Source organism: Mus pahari, chromosome 4 (assembly GCF_900095145.1).
Source record: "Mus pahari chromosome 4, PAHARI_EIJ_v1.1, whole genome shotgun sequence".
Lineage (NCBI taxonomy): Eukaryota > Metazoa > Chordata > Mammalia > Rodentia > Muridae > Mus > Mus pahari.
Genome location: NC_034593.1, coordinates 129,053,288 through 129,070,949, shown reverse-complemented (window position 1 = coordinate 129,070,949; position 17,662 = coordinate 129,053,288). Strand labels below are relative to the sequence as shown.

The window sequence follows — 17,662 nt, the reverse complement described above, 5'->3', positions numbered from 1 at the left end:
TACTGTGTCAGTGCTAGAAATTCAGGTATGTACTTCCATACTTGGCTTTTCACATGGGTGCTGGGGGGTGGTCAAAGTAAGGACCTCACACGCAATCCTACCTTTGCAACTTTTGTTGTTTGATATAATTCCATGCTGATCATGAATACTTCAGTGTTTAAAATGATTTCATTCTTTTACAAAAGTAACAGTGTACCTACAAAGATGTCCAATTTGTTTGGAGGTTATTTGGAGCCTTTGATGCCTTCAATTACTTTTGCTAGTATATTTTAGGGCAATAACACTTATCTCTCAGTATTTTGGTTTGAAAGGGACCAATGTGTTATCTCTAAGTGGCAACTGCTTTTGTTTTAGGTCAATAAGTCTATGCCTACCCCTCTGTGTGTGTGTGTGTGTGTGTGTGTGTGTGTGTGTGTGTGTGTGTATGTGTGTGTGTGTATGTGATCTTAAAATGAGCAGATATGAATGGATTGCCTAACCTTAGTGGATCTTTGGCACTATCTTAAATATTTGGATCTTGTTGCATGGATGACAATTCTCAGCATTGCACAATGATTCTGATATATCAACATTCTAAGAATAAGGGTGTTTGAAAGCACTGGTTGATATGACCATGACAGGCATGTGGGAAATATTGAAAAACCATAATTCAATTCCAAATCTCCATGTCTTCAAACTACATGATTTACTAGCTTTTAGTGTCTCTTGCCAAACTCATTTTTCTACAGCTAGACTTTTCTCCAGCATCTTATTAAATACTGTTATTAATAATCTAATTTGAATCAATATAACCAAAATCTCAAGATAAACCATCAACATTGCTACATCTAAGATTCGGAGGCCCCAGTGTCAGATCATTTCAGGACACTATTCTTCCTTCAACACTCCTTTCTGAAAAGGCTGTTTATAACTAGACATGTAAGGGAAGTCCAAGGATAAAGTGAATGTGCAGAACAGAAATCATATAAGAAAAGAAAAAACATACTGATAACCTCATAAACCCAGGAATAGAATAATTTTCAACAATCTTTTCCTAAGCTTACTTTTATATAGCTATAGAAAAAATGCACATATAAATCCAAAACCTCCTTTTCCAAAGGATTATGAAAATATTTTAATGTGTGCATCCTTAAAAGTATTTCTTAACCACTACAATTTAAATTAGTTTCTTTAGGACTGTGGGTGCTCAGCTTTGGGAAGACATGTAATTTAGCTGCCTAGATTCTAAGAAATGTGAGAGACAGAGGGTAGGGGGCAGCACTTTCTACTGGCATGGCATACTGCTGTGCACATGTGCTCATCGTGGCTGTGGTATTGCCTGAATAAGACCCACACACAGTCTGACCAGTGCAACTGTCCAGCATAGAACAGGGGCTCTGGAGGTCCCATCTCCTCTTGAAGAGCTCTTGGCAGTTTCTGGCTGCTGGGGAAGTGAGAGATACTTTTCTTTGGTTTGTGGCCATTGGAAGGATACCACGGTGGATGATTTCACACATGAGTATGAGTAGCATTAATTGGACACAATGGTTTTATGCATATACAACTCACATAAAGTTGGGAGTGAGGCGCTGAGGGAGGCTATAGGGAAGACTTGGAAGGAGTTAGAGGGAGGATGGAAACAAGATATTTTTTTTATAGCCAAATCCTCAAAGGATTTTAAAAGGGCTTTATACTCATAAAGAATAGAGACAAATAAAAGTCTATAGGCATATGTGACATATACACATATATTTAGTGTTTATATTAATTTCTTGACATATATTCCTTCAATTAAGACTGGTATCTTATGGAATATTATATTTAAATTTTTCCTGAAATAATTATGAAGATCTGAATTTCTACTAGTAGAATACAAGTTTCTCCTACAGATACTTCAACATTTAGCATAATCATCTCTTCAAAATATTAGAGAATTTTATAACTGATCATCAGAACTGTGTGTGTGTGTATGTGTGTGTGTGTGTGTGTGTGTGTGTGTGTGTGTGTGTGTGAGAGAGAGAGAGAGAGAGAGAGAGAGAGAGAGAAAGAGAGAGGTGTGTGCACATGTGTGTGATATGCACTTATGTCTATTTGTAGAGGTTAGAAGTCAATGCTGAATGTGTTCCCCTGTTGTCAACTTTAATATCTGAGATATAGTCCCTTCACTAAGATGTCTTATGAAACCATCAAAAGTTTGCTAAATAATAGAATATAACTTCAAAGGGAAATTAAACATTTTAAACATACTGTAGCCAAGCAAATAACTCTATATATTAGAAGTATGAATAGTAACTAATATGTACTTAAGGATAATAAAAAATAGAACTAAATAAAGAATGGTCAAAATAGATAGTCAAATATATTAATCAACCATTTAAAATAGATAAGTTCTGTGTCTTAATTTTTCTCAGTATGATTTAAACATTGAACTCATCAAAAACATAAAACTAGATTTCTATAGGTTTTCAAGTTCTATTGGCAAGATGAGTTTAGTTTACTTATATTGTAGTTCTTGAAATATGTATATTTCTTTCTGTCATATTACTTATTGTTTGTATGTACCTTGACCTTTTTTGCTTTTGTACTCTTAAATTTTTAACCTTGAGTTTATATATTCAATTTATACATTTGTAGAGTCTTACCATTATATCTGGGTCACTTGTGTCAATAAAATCAGATGTGAAAAGCTTTACTATTTTTTTCCAGAATAAAAAAATTGAATTTTGAAATCTTACCTTAGTTCTATCTTCTTATATTTCATATTAATATCATTTACTTTCTCTTTAGTTTCAGCTGGCCCTCAATTATTCTTTGATAGCATCAATGCTAAGTTTAGATTTTGCTGTTGAGCTAGTGAGTTTTATGAGAAGCAAATGAATATTTTGTTGCTTGTTTGTCTTTTTCAATGTTGCGTTCTTGATGAATATGTCAGATTTAGTTCTGATAACGTCCAGTGGTCTCAATGTTGCTCACAGAACCTACTTTTATTTCATCTGTTTCCTACACTTCTATTAGATTTGTTTCTCGATTTTCTCTTCACCCTATCTACAGCTAAGCCGAATTCGATTATTACTCTTCTATGGAGTTTTAAATTTCAATCATTGTGTTTAATTTATTCAGCATTCCATTTGATTTCTTGAAATGTACCCATCCTTATAACAAGATTCTATTCTTTCATTGTGAAATAGAGTTACTTTATACTTTTATTGACTGTATATGTTAATTCATATTTCCTGAGTCCCTATGATTAGAATGTTTGTTTGGTTTGTTAATCTTGGGAGATGTTAAACTTCATTATTTCATGTGACTTCTGGAATGGCCTCCTTTTGCCATAGACCAATACACTGAGACTGCAGAAGGGACCCGTATAACAACTTGCTATCTGCTATGCTGCCTCAGAAGCGAGTCCAAGGATATCTTTTGTTTTTTTTGCTCACTGCAGAATATCTTAAGCTCCACACCACAGCTTGGTATAGTGTTGTGGTTTTACTACAGATTTTACTTAAATGAAGACTTCATTTCTCTCTTTTCCTTGCCATGAATTTCCTGAGGTTTCCTTGGAAGGGTGGGCAAAAAAAAATTTCTAGTTGCTTTTTTTTTTTTTAATACTTGGCAACAGTTAATGAATTGCAGCTGTATTCTGAGTCCTTGGTTCAAGCCTTAGGCCACTTCTTTCATAAAGCCTCTGACCCCAAAGCAAATCCTAACTCCCATGAACTCTAAGACCCAAATCATGTTCACTTTGGCTTTTGGCCATTCTGGCATTTCTTTTCTTTTCTTTTTTTTTTAAATTATTTTATTAGATATTTTCTTCATTTACATTTCATTTACATTTCAAATGCTATCCCAAATGACCCCTATCCCCCCCCCCCGCTCCCCTGTCCACTCACTCCCACTTCTTGGCCCTGGCGTTCCCCTGTATGGGGCATATAAAGTTTGCAAGACCAAGGGGCATCTCTTCCCAACAATGGCTGACTAGGCCATCTTCTGCCATATGCAGCTAGAGACACGAGCTCTGGGGGCACTGATTAGTTCATATTGTTGTTCCACCTATAGGGTTGCAGACCCCTTCAGTTCTTTGGATAATTTCTCTAGCTCCTCCATTGGGGTCTCTGTGTTCTATCCTATAGATGACTGTGGGCATCCACTTCTATATTTGCCAGGCACTGGCATAGCCTCATGAGAGAGAGCTATATCAGTGTCCTTTCAGCAAATTCTTGCTGGCATATGCAATAGTGTCTGTGTTTGGTGGCTGATTATGGGATGGACCCCCACTCTCTGGATGGTCCATCCTTTCATCTTAGCTCCAAACTTTGTCTCTGCAACTTCTTTTATGGGTATTTTATTCCCTATTTTGGGGAGGAATGAAGTATCCACGTGTTGGTCTTCCTTCTTTTTGATTTTCTTGTGTTTTGGAGATTGTATCTTGGGTATTCTAGGGTCTGGGCTAATATCCACTTATCAATGAGTGCATATCAAGTGAGTTCTTTTGTGATTGGGTTACCTCACTCAGGATCATAGCCTCCAGATACATCGATTTGCCTAAGAATTTCATAAATTCATTGTTTTTAATAGCTGAATAGTACTCCATTGTGGTAATGTACCACATTTTCTGTATCCATTCCTCTGTTAAGGTACATCTGGGTTCTTTCCAGCTTCTGGCTATTATAAATAGGGTAGTTATTTGGCCATTCTGGCATTTCTAACAGCCTCTTCTTCATTTGCCTTATAATTGTGTTCCTGGCAAATGTAGATTTTCCTCCCTTCTTTCTGTCTCTCTGTCTCTATTTTTCTCTCTATCTGTCTCTTTCTCACTGTCTGTCTGTCTGCTTATCTGCCTGTCAGTCTGTCTCTGTCTCTGTCTCTCTGTATATTAGTATTTAAAACTGACATTTTAAATTATAGTCTACATGGTATGAATAAATGTGCTTATATTTAGGCAGTAAAGGAACAAATGTGTCAGAATTTGGTGGCTTTGAGGAAAATAATGACTAAATATTAAAAACAGCATTTTCTATTAATTTCATCTTTCCTAGATCTTAAATGTCAACTTATCTTATTGAGAAAAATACACTTTGGATTTTATGAAACTCATATCCTACTCAGATCAATGGGCAACTCAGAGCTTTTTTTATATACCAGTATACCAAAATTTATAACAGAATTATTAGAATTATTTGTATATTTAATTGCTTTTATACCTGGTTTGACATTGAGTAGGCCAGGTTTGTGCTGAGATAATATTATTTATACCAAATAACTTAGCACATTTAAGATATGAATTACCCCAAAGCAAATGCATAATAGATAATAAATTCCTCATTGGCATTTACAACTCTGTTGCTTTTTGTTCTAGTTCATTCCTTTTTCTTAAAATGGATTCTGTCTCTCCTCCAAGCTTCATAGTTTTGTCACTAAACAGGCTTTTGTTTTCCCACCAAGGGTAATATTATTTCTTTGCAAAACTTTGGTAGCAATACTTCACCAGAAATTCTAAGCTTAGAGGTTAACACTGTAAAATACTGTAATTATACTGCAAAGCAATATCTCTTTTGTTGTTTTATCCCCCAGGAAATCAATAGTAGCATAGGCTACAATTCTCAGCTAGACCAGTGTAGATCTAGGAGGACAGATGAGAGAGTTTATTGACTGGGTAGGAACTGCTAGCATAGGAAATCTCAGCAGCAGGAAAAGATCGCTTTTTTACCTGAACAACCTTAATCCAAACTCTAAAATGCTTTTGTCCAACAAGAGACTTGATTGAAAAACAGCAAGCCAACACATAAACAAACAAACAAAGCAAAGCAAAAAATACCACCTGCATCCCAAACCATCTTCCCGAGTTACAAGAACACTGCAAGCCATTATTGCTGGCAAACTTCTAATCCTAAGGAAAAATCCCATTATGACTACAAGAGATGGTCTAGATATTGAGGCCCTGCTGGTGTGAGGTCTTAGTTTGAATGTTGTATATTTAGCAAATGTCATAGATTAGAAAGTATTTTGTATAAGAAAGGTCCAATGTCTCAGCTAAATGTAGAACTACATTCACTGTCATCTATGTTGGCTGGAATTTTAAATACATGGAGTAGAAGTAAAAGGTACTATAGGACTCAATACTGTTTTACTGTTTTGAGATGGGATGGAAGTTCTAAATGAAAACAACCTCCCAAACCGTCTAAATATTTGTACTTCTCAATAACTTCAATCAGATAGTTTCATACTAAAAAGAATATGAATAGTGAAAGTGATATATTTATGTTATTTTAGTCCTCAACTAAAACTTTTGTCTGGCTATGAAGCTTGTATTTCTAGAAGGACAACTAATAAATCAACTGTCTTCCATTTATTTTTGCCTTTGTGGAATGGTAGCTGTCCCTAATCATCAGAAGCTCAGCAGCATGGCAATATTTGTGAAATCCAATTGAGAGGCTCTTGGATTTTCATTCGATCTGAGTAACATGATTATGTATTTGCACGTTAAGTAAGATTTCTTTTTAAAGGTCCTTGTGTATATATAAATGTGGAAAAATAAACAAAGTTGCATATGTTCGGTGAAAACAAAATACTTGTTCTTTCTTAAACAACAAACACAAATACCCTTCTGTAAATACATCTCATTATACTTTCGGGAGCATGAGGAATGTAAACATTTGGCCACCGTTGGCTCCCATTCACAGCAGCACATTGTTTAACCCATCTGCCTGAACAATTCTGTGCACTGTGTTTCATGGTCAGGAGCAGAGAGGATAAATTCTAAGAGCTCTTCAACAAATGGTTGGGAGTTTGCAAGTATTCAAAGCAAGCTACCTTTTCACAGACAAAAAAATTCTATGCTTAAGACATGAAAAATAGAGAATATAGCTTGCTGCATCTACCACAGCACCTAAGTCACCTTCTACACTCATTAAGAATATTTTATAAAAAATATTATCCTTGAATAAGATAAATCATACCCATGATGTACTTTTTAACACAGACCCAGCAGTTTCAAGAGGTCATGAAGATGTTCCTACTAAAGATTTACTGTAGGTTCATAAAACCACCTGCAGAAACATTTACTGTCCTTGTATATTTTATATTTCAAAGATGTTGGTTCACTGCCAGGCATGAATTACAAATAAATAGCTCACTTGTTAAAAGACATGCTTTGATTCTGTGAGGACTTTAAGGTACCCTTATGTGCACGGTAATACAACTGAATTAATGGTTCTCTGGTCTAGAAAGAATGACAGTCACTCCATGGAAATGGCTGAATTGTATTTTGCTTGAATGAGAGTAATACCATGTGTCACAGTTATCAATTATACAGCTATTATTCATTTCAGTTCCCAAGATATTAACTCAACAATTATGGAAGAAAGCTAAATAGGGCTATATCATTACAATTTTATTGTTCAACATTCTCAATTACTAATATTCATTCAAGATATCCAAATGATCTTGCTGTCACCCCCACCCCCTTCAATGCCTGCCTTTCTTGAGTTTGACTTACCCTGCATGCACAGCCCATCAGTGCAGTTCTTGGATTGGAGGACCAGGCCATCACAGTCCTTACCCCCGTTCTTGGGGGCTGGTGCTGTACACTCCCTCCTGCGCCAGTGGGTGCATTCAGTCCCACAGGTTGACCATTTGCTCCACGAAGTCCACCTACCATCCACTACCAAGAAAGAAAGGAAGCATGAGGTCAGAAAGAGCAGAACTCAATGGGTAAAAGAAGCACAGCTCAAGTCGTACATAACAGCAAGAATAGAAGCGGGGTAGACAAGTGAGAAGCTTGGCATTCTCTTTAGCCTCCAGTGAATGGTTCATGCTCTGCCTATGGGAGTTCTGTGCATTTTTGTTCCCTCCAATGTGTCAGGGGAGGCATATTGGGACATCAGGAGCTATGTAAGCAAGATATCACACTTCCTCTTTATTCACTAAAGAGGCTTCTAGATACTACATTGATTATTAAAGGACTTCCTCTTTGATTGATGATTTCTTCATTTATAGTGCCATGTAAACAGTAAAAGCAAACATGCATGAGAATTGGAAGCAGAGGATATTGGAAGTAGTGGAGAACAAACTCATCCTATCTCTTTGTCTTCTCTCTTTCCCTTCCCCTGTCTCTTGATCTATACTCTTTGTTTTCTTCTTGTCATCCAGGTCACTTTGTTTGGCCAAAACTTTTGCTATCCATTCTTGTAAAGACAGTATTAATTACAACCTATTTGATGATTCCATTCTATTATTGAATGGTGTACACATTTCTATTCACACTGAAATAATATTTAAGTAAATTTCTAATTTTGTAGTGATATCGTAATATAGAATTGACTCAATTTCATTCTAATTTTGGTGGATTAATCATAAGATATTTCAGTAATAATGAGCTGAGCTATCTCTAACTTGAGAATATATAACTCTATGCTAATTTGAGAAAGAATAAATTGCTATACTTCAAAATGAATCCTTTTAAATATTTCAAATAAACAGTATTAAACTGTTAAACCAAGTTTAATAAGTGTTTGAATTTTCCTTGGAATATGTAAATAATTATGATTAGCTAGGATTTCACACAAAACAATGCCAAGCATCATCTATTAAACATTTAAACTTCTCGAATCTGAATGCTAAATATATAAATTGTAGTAGCTTACAATATTTGGCAAATCTTTTTTATTACTAATTAAATATACTAGTCATAATGAATACTAGGGTAAAAACATGTCCATGTTCAAAATTTAGGAACATATTACTATTTCCATAATACACAGTCAGCTAAACATTAAACTTCCAGTTACTCAAAGCAATGATTATTTGCTTTGCTGCAGATCAGCAATTATGTGCTTATTACTTAAAGTACTGGCACATATGCACACATATGTATGTGTGTCTCTTTGTGTGTTTTTGTGTGGTGTGTGTGTGTACCCACTTTCTTCTTTCAACTCAAAGTGGTCAATGAACTCTGAATTATAGGAGTCAGAACCTATGTGAAATAAAGGACAGGGTATGGGGAAATCTGAACTTCTAAGTTCACCCTTAAGTTCAAATGTGTTCCATAAATAAGAGCCTTCAGTGGTTCCGTGCAGGAAACCATTTTGTTACCTGGAATCAATACTTGAAAATATAACCTGTAGATAACATTTTTCTTTCTTCCCACTTCTGAAAAATGTTCTATTAAAGGATGAAGAGTAAAAAGTTGGGCAAATCAAAGAGTGCTAAGGAGGCTGTGTATTCAAACACTGACATTGGTAACAGAAATCCTAACCACTGAGCACAGTGGATTTATGGATTATTTAAAAAACCACTTTAGCCTAACTTCTGGATATGTTATATGACTAGGCACTTTAATGAGTTTGGGATTTGGTTTGCATCTGGGTAACTAGTAACTCAAATTTACCTTGAGTCAAGTGAAAGAGGCAAAGGGACACAATCTTGGTATAGAAACCACTGCAAATAATTTATAAGACAGATGACCAAGGCACACAGATAAGGAAGAGCTGGCTGTGCTGTAGTTTCCAGATCCGTTATCTCCTGTGTCACGAAGCTTAGCCTTTCTTTTAATTCTTTCCAAATGTTTTATTTGCTCCTGTCCAGAAACTGACACCACACATCAAATATTCCAGTATAAAACATTTTCTAAGTTTCAGGTCCTATTAATTTTTATGGATTTCTGAAGATCAAGAGTCGCTATTTCTAACTTTATGTGGTTTTCAATGCTGTTCAGATCATTTGAATTAAAGAATGTGCAATCTTACCTCTAGCAGTTTAACTAGAAACATAGGACTACATTAATGGTGCTTATGGCATGTTGCATGTTTAGATGATAAAGTTAAGAACTCTTGGAGGAATCTGACTTCTCAGCAAGGTAAATACTGAATGTGGAATGAATTTAAATAATGTTTGTCATATGCCTCAGTCTAGTAGGTGTTTGTATATACTTCTAGTAACTATTTTAAGCATGGTAGCACTTTGGAAGAAGGGGACCCTTTATTTACCTGGACATAACGTAGTGCATGCTATTTTCTGTACACTCTGCCCCTCACAGAAGGCCCCGCCATTGAGTGGGGCTGGGTTGGTGCAGGTTCTTGTGCGTTTCTGATATCCTCGCCCACAGCGGCTGTTACACACAGACCACTCTGTCCAGGTGGACCAGCCACCATTAACTGGAAGAGACGAACCACAAAGGGTGGGTTAGACATACAGGAGTGTCCAACACATACAAATCGCACACAGCATACAGACCAGAGTCATAACCCACATGACCAAAAAAAGAGCAAGATTTCAATGCTAGAGGAGGCCACAGATAGCAGTTCATACTTTTGCTGGATAGCTGAGAATGTACATAGAGATACACAAAATTATTTTCAATAAGTAAATCACTTACAAAAATAAATAAGACAATATTCTTTTTCCTTGACTAACATTGATTTTTTTTTGTTTTAAAATACATCTCTTTACCTAGTTAAATTCCAAAAAATTACTTTTGACAGAGTGTCTCACATAATAAATGTTTACATCCTGATGCCATGTGAGCCAAAGCATGGGAACTGAATAAAATCACATTGACTTCTTAAAAAACAAATGATTAGCTATTTTTCTTCAGCATTTGCAAGCTTTACAGCTTTTCAAGGAATTTTATCCAGTTTTACAAACCCACATGTGCAAACGCAATTACAGAATTAAATCTTAGAGCATTTGAGTTTTAAACAAATTGGCAGTTCGACTGAGCCAACTGCTTGGCACATTTGAAATGAATACTAATCTTTGTGCAGAAAGGCTAATCACGGTATGTGATAGATTGGTCAGTATATATGTGACTTCTTTAGATATGTGACATCTTTTGCAGAAGGTGTATGATGGAGGGGTCAGTATATATGTGACATCTTGAGCAGAAGACAAATCATGTTATATAACAGATATATATCAATATCTATCTATCTATCTATCTATCTATATATATATATATATATATATATATCAATCACTATAAAACCAGAATCCCACATTACTCACACTATTCATTTCTAGACATCTCTAGAAAATAGCATGATTAAAAAATAGCTCAATAATGTATATAACATTTATGTACTCTTTTTAATGAAACAGTTTTAAACATAAATTATTTGCTGGTAGTTAAAATATTATGGAACAATTGTATGCATTTGCCTCCAAAGGTAGAGAAAACAGTTAGCTATGGAAGGAACAAAGAGTCTTTATGTTCAAATGATTTGCTACAAATTATAGTTTCTAGGAAATTTACTCACTCATCAGTAAATAAATATGACTCTATTTATAGACATGAACAAGGTATTTTTGTAACATTTTTAAATGTCTGATAATTAGAAGAATCTATGATGTTGAAAAAATAGGAAAATGTTAAGTTGTATATTTTCATGTATGTCATGAAACAGTAAAGCCAGAGGTTCTCTAATGAAACCTATGTCTTTAACATTATACAATTAATAAAAATAATATGTAGTTTTTACTTTTATGTACTATATATCCATACGAAATACTAGTAGTATAATATTAATTTCAAAAATACTATTGGTAGATGACAGAGTCAAAGATGTATTCTTCTTTGACCTTTTCTGTGTTTTCAAATTTCTCTTAATAGATATACATTTATAAGCCCAAAATGACAGTAATGAAAAAGAACATGTGAAACAAGTTCAGAGGAAATGATGATTAGATAGGCATTTCTGTGGATTGATGAGCCCAATCCATGCGCCTTGGGCAATTCAGTTTGTGGAGCCACGAAACTCAGGAGCAGACACTTGACAGGTAACGTTTCATCTGGAGCTCCCAAGTCAAGTTCCTGGCTCAGTTTTTCTAAGATCTCAAATGTCACACTGCTGTCATGTACACTGCTTACTGGCATTGGAAACTGAGGTTCTAAGCTACATCTACAGTTACCAGTCTGTTGATGTTCTGCTGTGACGTGAAAAAAAAATCAGAATTATTTATTCATTTACTTACTTATTGCAGATACTAGAAGAATCCATTTATTTTACAGAGAAAACACAGGACTCCAAAAAAAATACTTTCTAAAACCAGATAACTGCTGGTCCAGGTCTCATGGCTTTACCTTTGGTCCTGCCTCTTGTTTAAAAATGCTCTGGTTATTTGCATATGATCCTTTCTAATAGCAATGTTCTCACTGCATTTGCAGATATTGAAATCATGCTATAAGTAGAAGGAGATTTGCATCTATATTAAATACCTATAGAATACATCTATTTATAGTGTGTCTTCATTAGTTATTTGCAATTGGCACATACTATGATTGGGTTCCATTGCTTCTTTGCATTTTAAATGCTATTAATCAAGTGTTTCAGCCAATTTAGACTAAGATTAAAAAGTACAAAACAGTTTCTTGTGATTTAAGAAATACAATTGCTTACAGTTCAACATAGCCATTTATCTGGACTAGGAAATTAATCCCCAGAGTAATCAGGAGATTACAAAAAAAAATTAGAATGCTTCTATCCTGTAATTAAAAAGGCAGTTGCAAAGAATCACTATGTGCAGCCTCTGGAACATCATGATGGTTTCTGCTCTTGTGACTCCTCATCTTGCCAGTACACAACCACACAATGGTACTATTGGAGAGGAAGGAACTTAATCTCTATATTTTTAGGTTCTTTACAGTTTGATATGAGTAAACTTATATAAGTTGTATAAAAACATGGAAGTGGATTCAACACATGTTTATCCAGAAGATCACAGAGAAGAAAGCAGCCATAAAGGCCATGAGCACAAATATCTCTGGATGGAAGTGGTCCCAGGAACTCTAAGTTAGGAAAACATTACTAAGAGTTAAGAGTTTACTGAATAAGACCTGTACAGAACTCTCCTGTCTTCAACTTTGTATCTTCAATGGTAAGAATTTTCTTTTCTTTTTAGCATATGGATTTTCCTGGGAACTCTTCTTGTATTTAAAGTAAATGGTGGAAAGTTAGGGCAATCTCTTTGGATGTGCTTTTATTAAATTGCCTTCAACTTAAGAAAATGGTCAAGCCGGGTGTGGTGGCGCACTCGGGAGGCAGAGGCAGAGGCAGGTGGATTTCTGAGTTCGAGGCCAGCCTGGTCTACAGAGTGAGTTCCAGGACAGCCAGGGATATACAGAGAAACCCTGCCNAAAAAAAAAAAAAAAAAAAAAAAAAAAAAAAAAAAAAAAAAAAAAAAAAAAAGAAAGAAAGAAAGAAAGAAAGGAAAATGGTCAAAAAGCTGTAATGGCATATTCTTTGGCACCTTATTTTATCCTAATCTTATCACTTTTAGGAGTCTCTGAAGTAATTGCTAGGATATTCCAAGTGACAGCCCCTACTGCACAGGTCATCAGAATCCAGGCGTATGGCAGACCACACAAGTAGGGAGAGACAGCTTCACTATTTTCTAAGTAGAAGTAAATCTGGGCTCCTTGTTCAAGAGGAAACCACACCTCAAATACTTGGGGTTTAGATTCCTCTGTGACAATAAATCAATATAATGAAGGCTCAAAGTTCTGAGAAGTATGTAAATGTACAGTGTAATCTTTTTAGTGTATGAAACAGTAGAGAGCAGAGCTGAGGGATTAATCACCTTGAGAAATAGCTAGGGTCTAATGGAGTGCCAACTGCCGACGGAGGTAAGCACATTCAGGCCACTCCAAAATGGGATGTGGAACTGATTGACACTTGAAGAGAATCAAAAGATTAAGACATGAGCAGGCTGAGAGGGGGCAGAGGGCGCAAAGTCCTTTCATGAAGCTTTGCATGTTGTAGGAATGACAACCCCTTGACCACAGTTGTCTTTATAATTGCTCTACAGTCCTCTGGTAGAAGCAAGAAAGCAAGTTCTAGGGGTGGATGGACACCAAGTATATTTATGGAACCCGTTTGTCTCACATTTCTTGTATTTGTGTAATCATGGATCTGAACCTAGAGTCAAAGAAACGTCATTGTTCTGCCTAGAGCTCTGTTATCTCCCAAACTCAGTCAGGTCTTCTTGGTACAATTCCTCCTTGAGAAATGAGACCTCTGAGAGGCAGTAGATGTGGGCAGTTTCCAGAAACTTCATCCCACTTAGGGCCTCCTGGGAGTACTTAAACCTACCGACCGTGCATGAGGCTGGAGGAAACAATGGTGGGAATCTAAAAGAGATTGGTAGCTGGATATTTTAAAATGCAATGATGCTATAAATGGGAACGAATTGCTTGCATGTGCTGGACTGAGGACCTGAGCGTTCTCTTACCATACACGATGACAGTGGCTGTGGTGCTTTTCCTCTTGGCAACAATATTTTTGGCAACACAGGTATAATTTGCTGTATCTGAGAGTCGGGCCTGCTTGATGATCAGGTTGTGATCAATAGTAATATAAAAGTTGCGATCTTCAGCAGGATCAATTATGTCTTCATTCTTTAGCCACTCCACCTAAAGATGTACAAGAAAATTTGATAAATCCCCAGTCCAGGCCCCTGCATGGCTGCTTGTCCTAACCTGGGTTTTGTAGTGTATACAACATTGTTTCATGCTATTTGAATTGCATCAAAGCAGAGGAAAGTTACTTTCCAAGGTCATATTAGGTATCACTCACCTGCCAAACATGCTGATTCTGTCTATACTACATTATTCTCAAATGTCAATGAACCAGTTTGGAAATACAGTGTTCAACTGTTTCCACTTTGCCCCGCAGGCAGACATGGGGAATAAGCATTGCCAAGCACAGAACCCAATCAAAAATAACAGGCAAGGCATTTCAAAATGAATCCAAACCTTTTGCTGTTTGATTTGTTTACTCTTGGCAACTTACCTGCTGTTTTATAGAAAAGACTATAAGACTATAAAGAGGCTGAAAAGGCATTTCAGACATTATGGAGTTCCAGTAAGGCAACATTCAGATGATTTACCTATAGCTACTCTGCAACATATGGGTTACATTTGCCTGAAAATGCACAGACCTTAAAATGTAGCCAAACACAGATTTGGGGATGAGTATAAGCCAAAATATTTGGTGGGGAGAAAGTTTTCCTACCAACCCAACACAATCCAAATAGCACATAAGTCACGCTCAAATCCCTTTTTGAATACTCCTAGTATTCAAATCTTTGGCACATTACTTGGTTTTGGAAAATCTGACCTAAGGCATGACTATTCAACATTATCAAAGCATTGTTTTGCTATGTTAATACTATTGATTTAACAACACGTTTCTGTCCTTGCTGGATTAAATAAGAGAAATATTCTTGGGCAAACTGTCCTTCTAGGGGGTAAACTATTTTTTATCTTGGCAAGATTTGTTTCCCTGTGAAGCAGTTTTCCCATAAAGGAAAACAACATTGATATTTACCGCGGTTAAACTTTCCTCTTGCATTACAGTGGATGTGGGCATAGGTAACCTTTAGTAAGAGGGAGTCAATATTGTTGCCATTTTCAAAATCTTAAAGAGCTTCTTCAGCACCGTAAGAAGTCTAGGAATTAATCTCTAAATCTGTCAGTGAACTTGACACAACACAGTTCTAAGATACTTCTATAATGCAAGTGACTGTCAGCTACACTTTTCTAATCCATAGAAGAAAAGCCAGTATTCAGAGGGACAAACAAAAAAACAACCATACTTCTGAGAACCAGAAGTTGATGAGGGTACAGATGCAAACCATTATTTATAATTATGTAAATTTGGAAGCAGTTAAGCATACTTGATATTTGCACTAATGGTAGGGAGAAATAGAAGGGATCCCTTTAAATCTGGATTTTTAAATATGAATTTTGTTGTCAGATACAGACTGCACATGATGCTGGTGACTAGCTGCAATATATTTATATGTGTGTGTATGATAGGCCCCAAAGCCGTGTACGATCAGACAGCTACTTGACAATACTGATTTCACAGTTGACTTTATTATTTCTTGGTCTAGTCTTGGCCTTGGTTATTTGTCTGTGATAGCTTAAATAAAATGGCCCAATAAGCTCATAGGGGGTGTCATTATAGGAGGCCTTGTGGGAGTAGGGGTGGGGTGTGGTCTTGTCAGAGAAAGTGTGTTGCTGGGGGTGGTCTTTGTGGTCTCAGAATCTTACTGGTCATTCTCAGTGGCTCACTGTTTTTCCTGCTTTCCAAGGATCCATATGGTAAACTGTCAGCAACTGCTCCAACACCATTTCTTTCTCTTTTCTTTTCTTTTCTTTTCTTTTCTTTTCTTTTCTTTTCTTTTCTTTTCTTTTCTTTCCTTTTCCTTTCCTTTTTTTTTCTTTTTTTCTTTTTCTTTTTCAAGACAGGGTTTCTCTGTGTAGCCCTGGCTGTCCTGGAACTCACTTTGTAGACCAGGCTGGTCTTGAACTCAGAAATCTGCCTGCCTCTGCCTCCCAAGTCCTGAGATTAAAGGTGTGTGCCACCACATCTGGCTCCAACACCATTTCTGCCTGAATTCCACCATGCTTCCTGCCATGATGATCATGGAGTAAACTTTCCCTCTGAACTTTGAGCCCCAGTGAAATGTTTTCCTTTATAAGAGTTGCCATGGTCATGGTGTCTTTTCACAGCAATAGAAACCCTGACTAAAACACTGTCCCATCATAAAGTTTTCTTGAGCACTGACAATGGATTACTGATTTTGTACTCAAAACAAGTCTTGTCTCAAGAGTCCATTTTGCCATCTGTCTTTGAGTGACAACCCTCAGACATATGGATTCTTTTTCACTTGGCTGTGTCTGAGTTTACATTATCCCCTACATCTTCCCTGTCTGTCACCATTCTGCGTGTACATAGACTCATAAATACTGAGTTCTGGGGCACAGTTCTCTGACGTTTCCTCCTGGGATCATATGAAGTCTTTCTCCTGAGATTATAATTGAATTTTCACTTTCCTTGTCTGTCTATTCCTTTTAGCTCAAGTTTCTCCTGATCATTTTTTTCTTGAAGTGTTTCTGTAATAACTTATATTCAACCCTTAAGCTCATGACTTACCTTTGGCTTCTTTGTGTATATTGATACTCTGTTTAACAACAGTGATACTATTCTAATTACAATAGGTATAAAGAGGCCCCAAGGAATATTACAAACTTCTAGTTTCTTTGAAGAGTTTATTGCTAGGAAGATAGAATTCCACTTACACAGCTGACAAAAAATTTTTGAGAGTCTAGCCTGATTGTTTGATGCGTGGTCATTTGATTTTCAAACACATGGACAGACTTTCTTACAGTATCTCCATGAGTGGTCGAGCATCTAGGACCCAAGAAGCCCTGTGTTGAAGTGGATGCTGTAGGTATTTGAGGAAGTACACTCATTCTTTCCCCCAAAAGATTGTTATGATCACAGAATCTCTACAATGAACAGTTTCCTGTCTTGGTCTATATAACTGCCTCGTAAGAAATGGTGGATTATGATAGTAGAAAATGCCACAGAAAATTAGAAGTAAGCTCTGGCAAAGTTTCACACTGCCCTGAATTCCTGTACCCCTGCTGTGTTGTAGCACCTGCTACAAGATCAGACCCCTGGGTGTAAACAGTTTTTTTTTTTTTTTCTGCTTTAGAACCAGGCAGTGAAAACCTCCAGAATGACATCTTATTACAATGTCTACCTTTTCTAGTCCCCATCTAAGCTGTGTATCTTTTGAGATCAGGGTTTCTCCTGAGCTCTTCCTAAGTTTATGGTATTTGGTTTTCTAAGTGGAACAAATCCCTGAGTCTAGGTTTAGATAAATGCTTTTATTTTAC

At 36.4% G+C, this 17,662-nt stretch overlaps 1 protein-coding gene across 2 annotated transcripts in view; it reads right to left on the bottom strand.

The window, feature by feature from the left end:
* Positions 1-17,662, bottom strand: part of Unc5c (unc-5 netrin receptor C) — a 350,620-nt gene that overhangs the window by 57,571 nt on the left and 275,387 nt on the right. For both annotated transcript variants that reach the window (XM_021195777.2, XM_021195778.2), the window contains exons 5-7: positions 14,203-14,383; positions 9,963-10,130; positions 7,475-7,639 (exon numbers count right to left, since the gene is read on the bottom strand). In XM_021195777.2, coding sequence (XP_021051436.1) covers positions 7,475-7,639; positions 9,963-10,130; positions 14,203-14,383 — 514 coding nt within the window. The remainder of the gene's footprint in view (positions 1-7,474; positions 7,640-9,962; positions 10,131-14,202; positions 14,384-17,662) is intronic.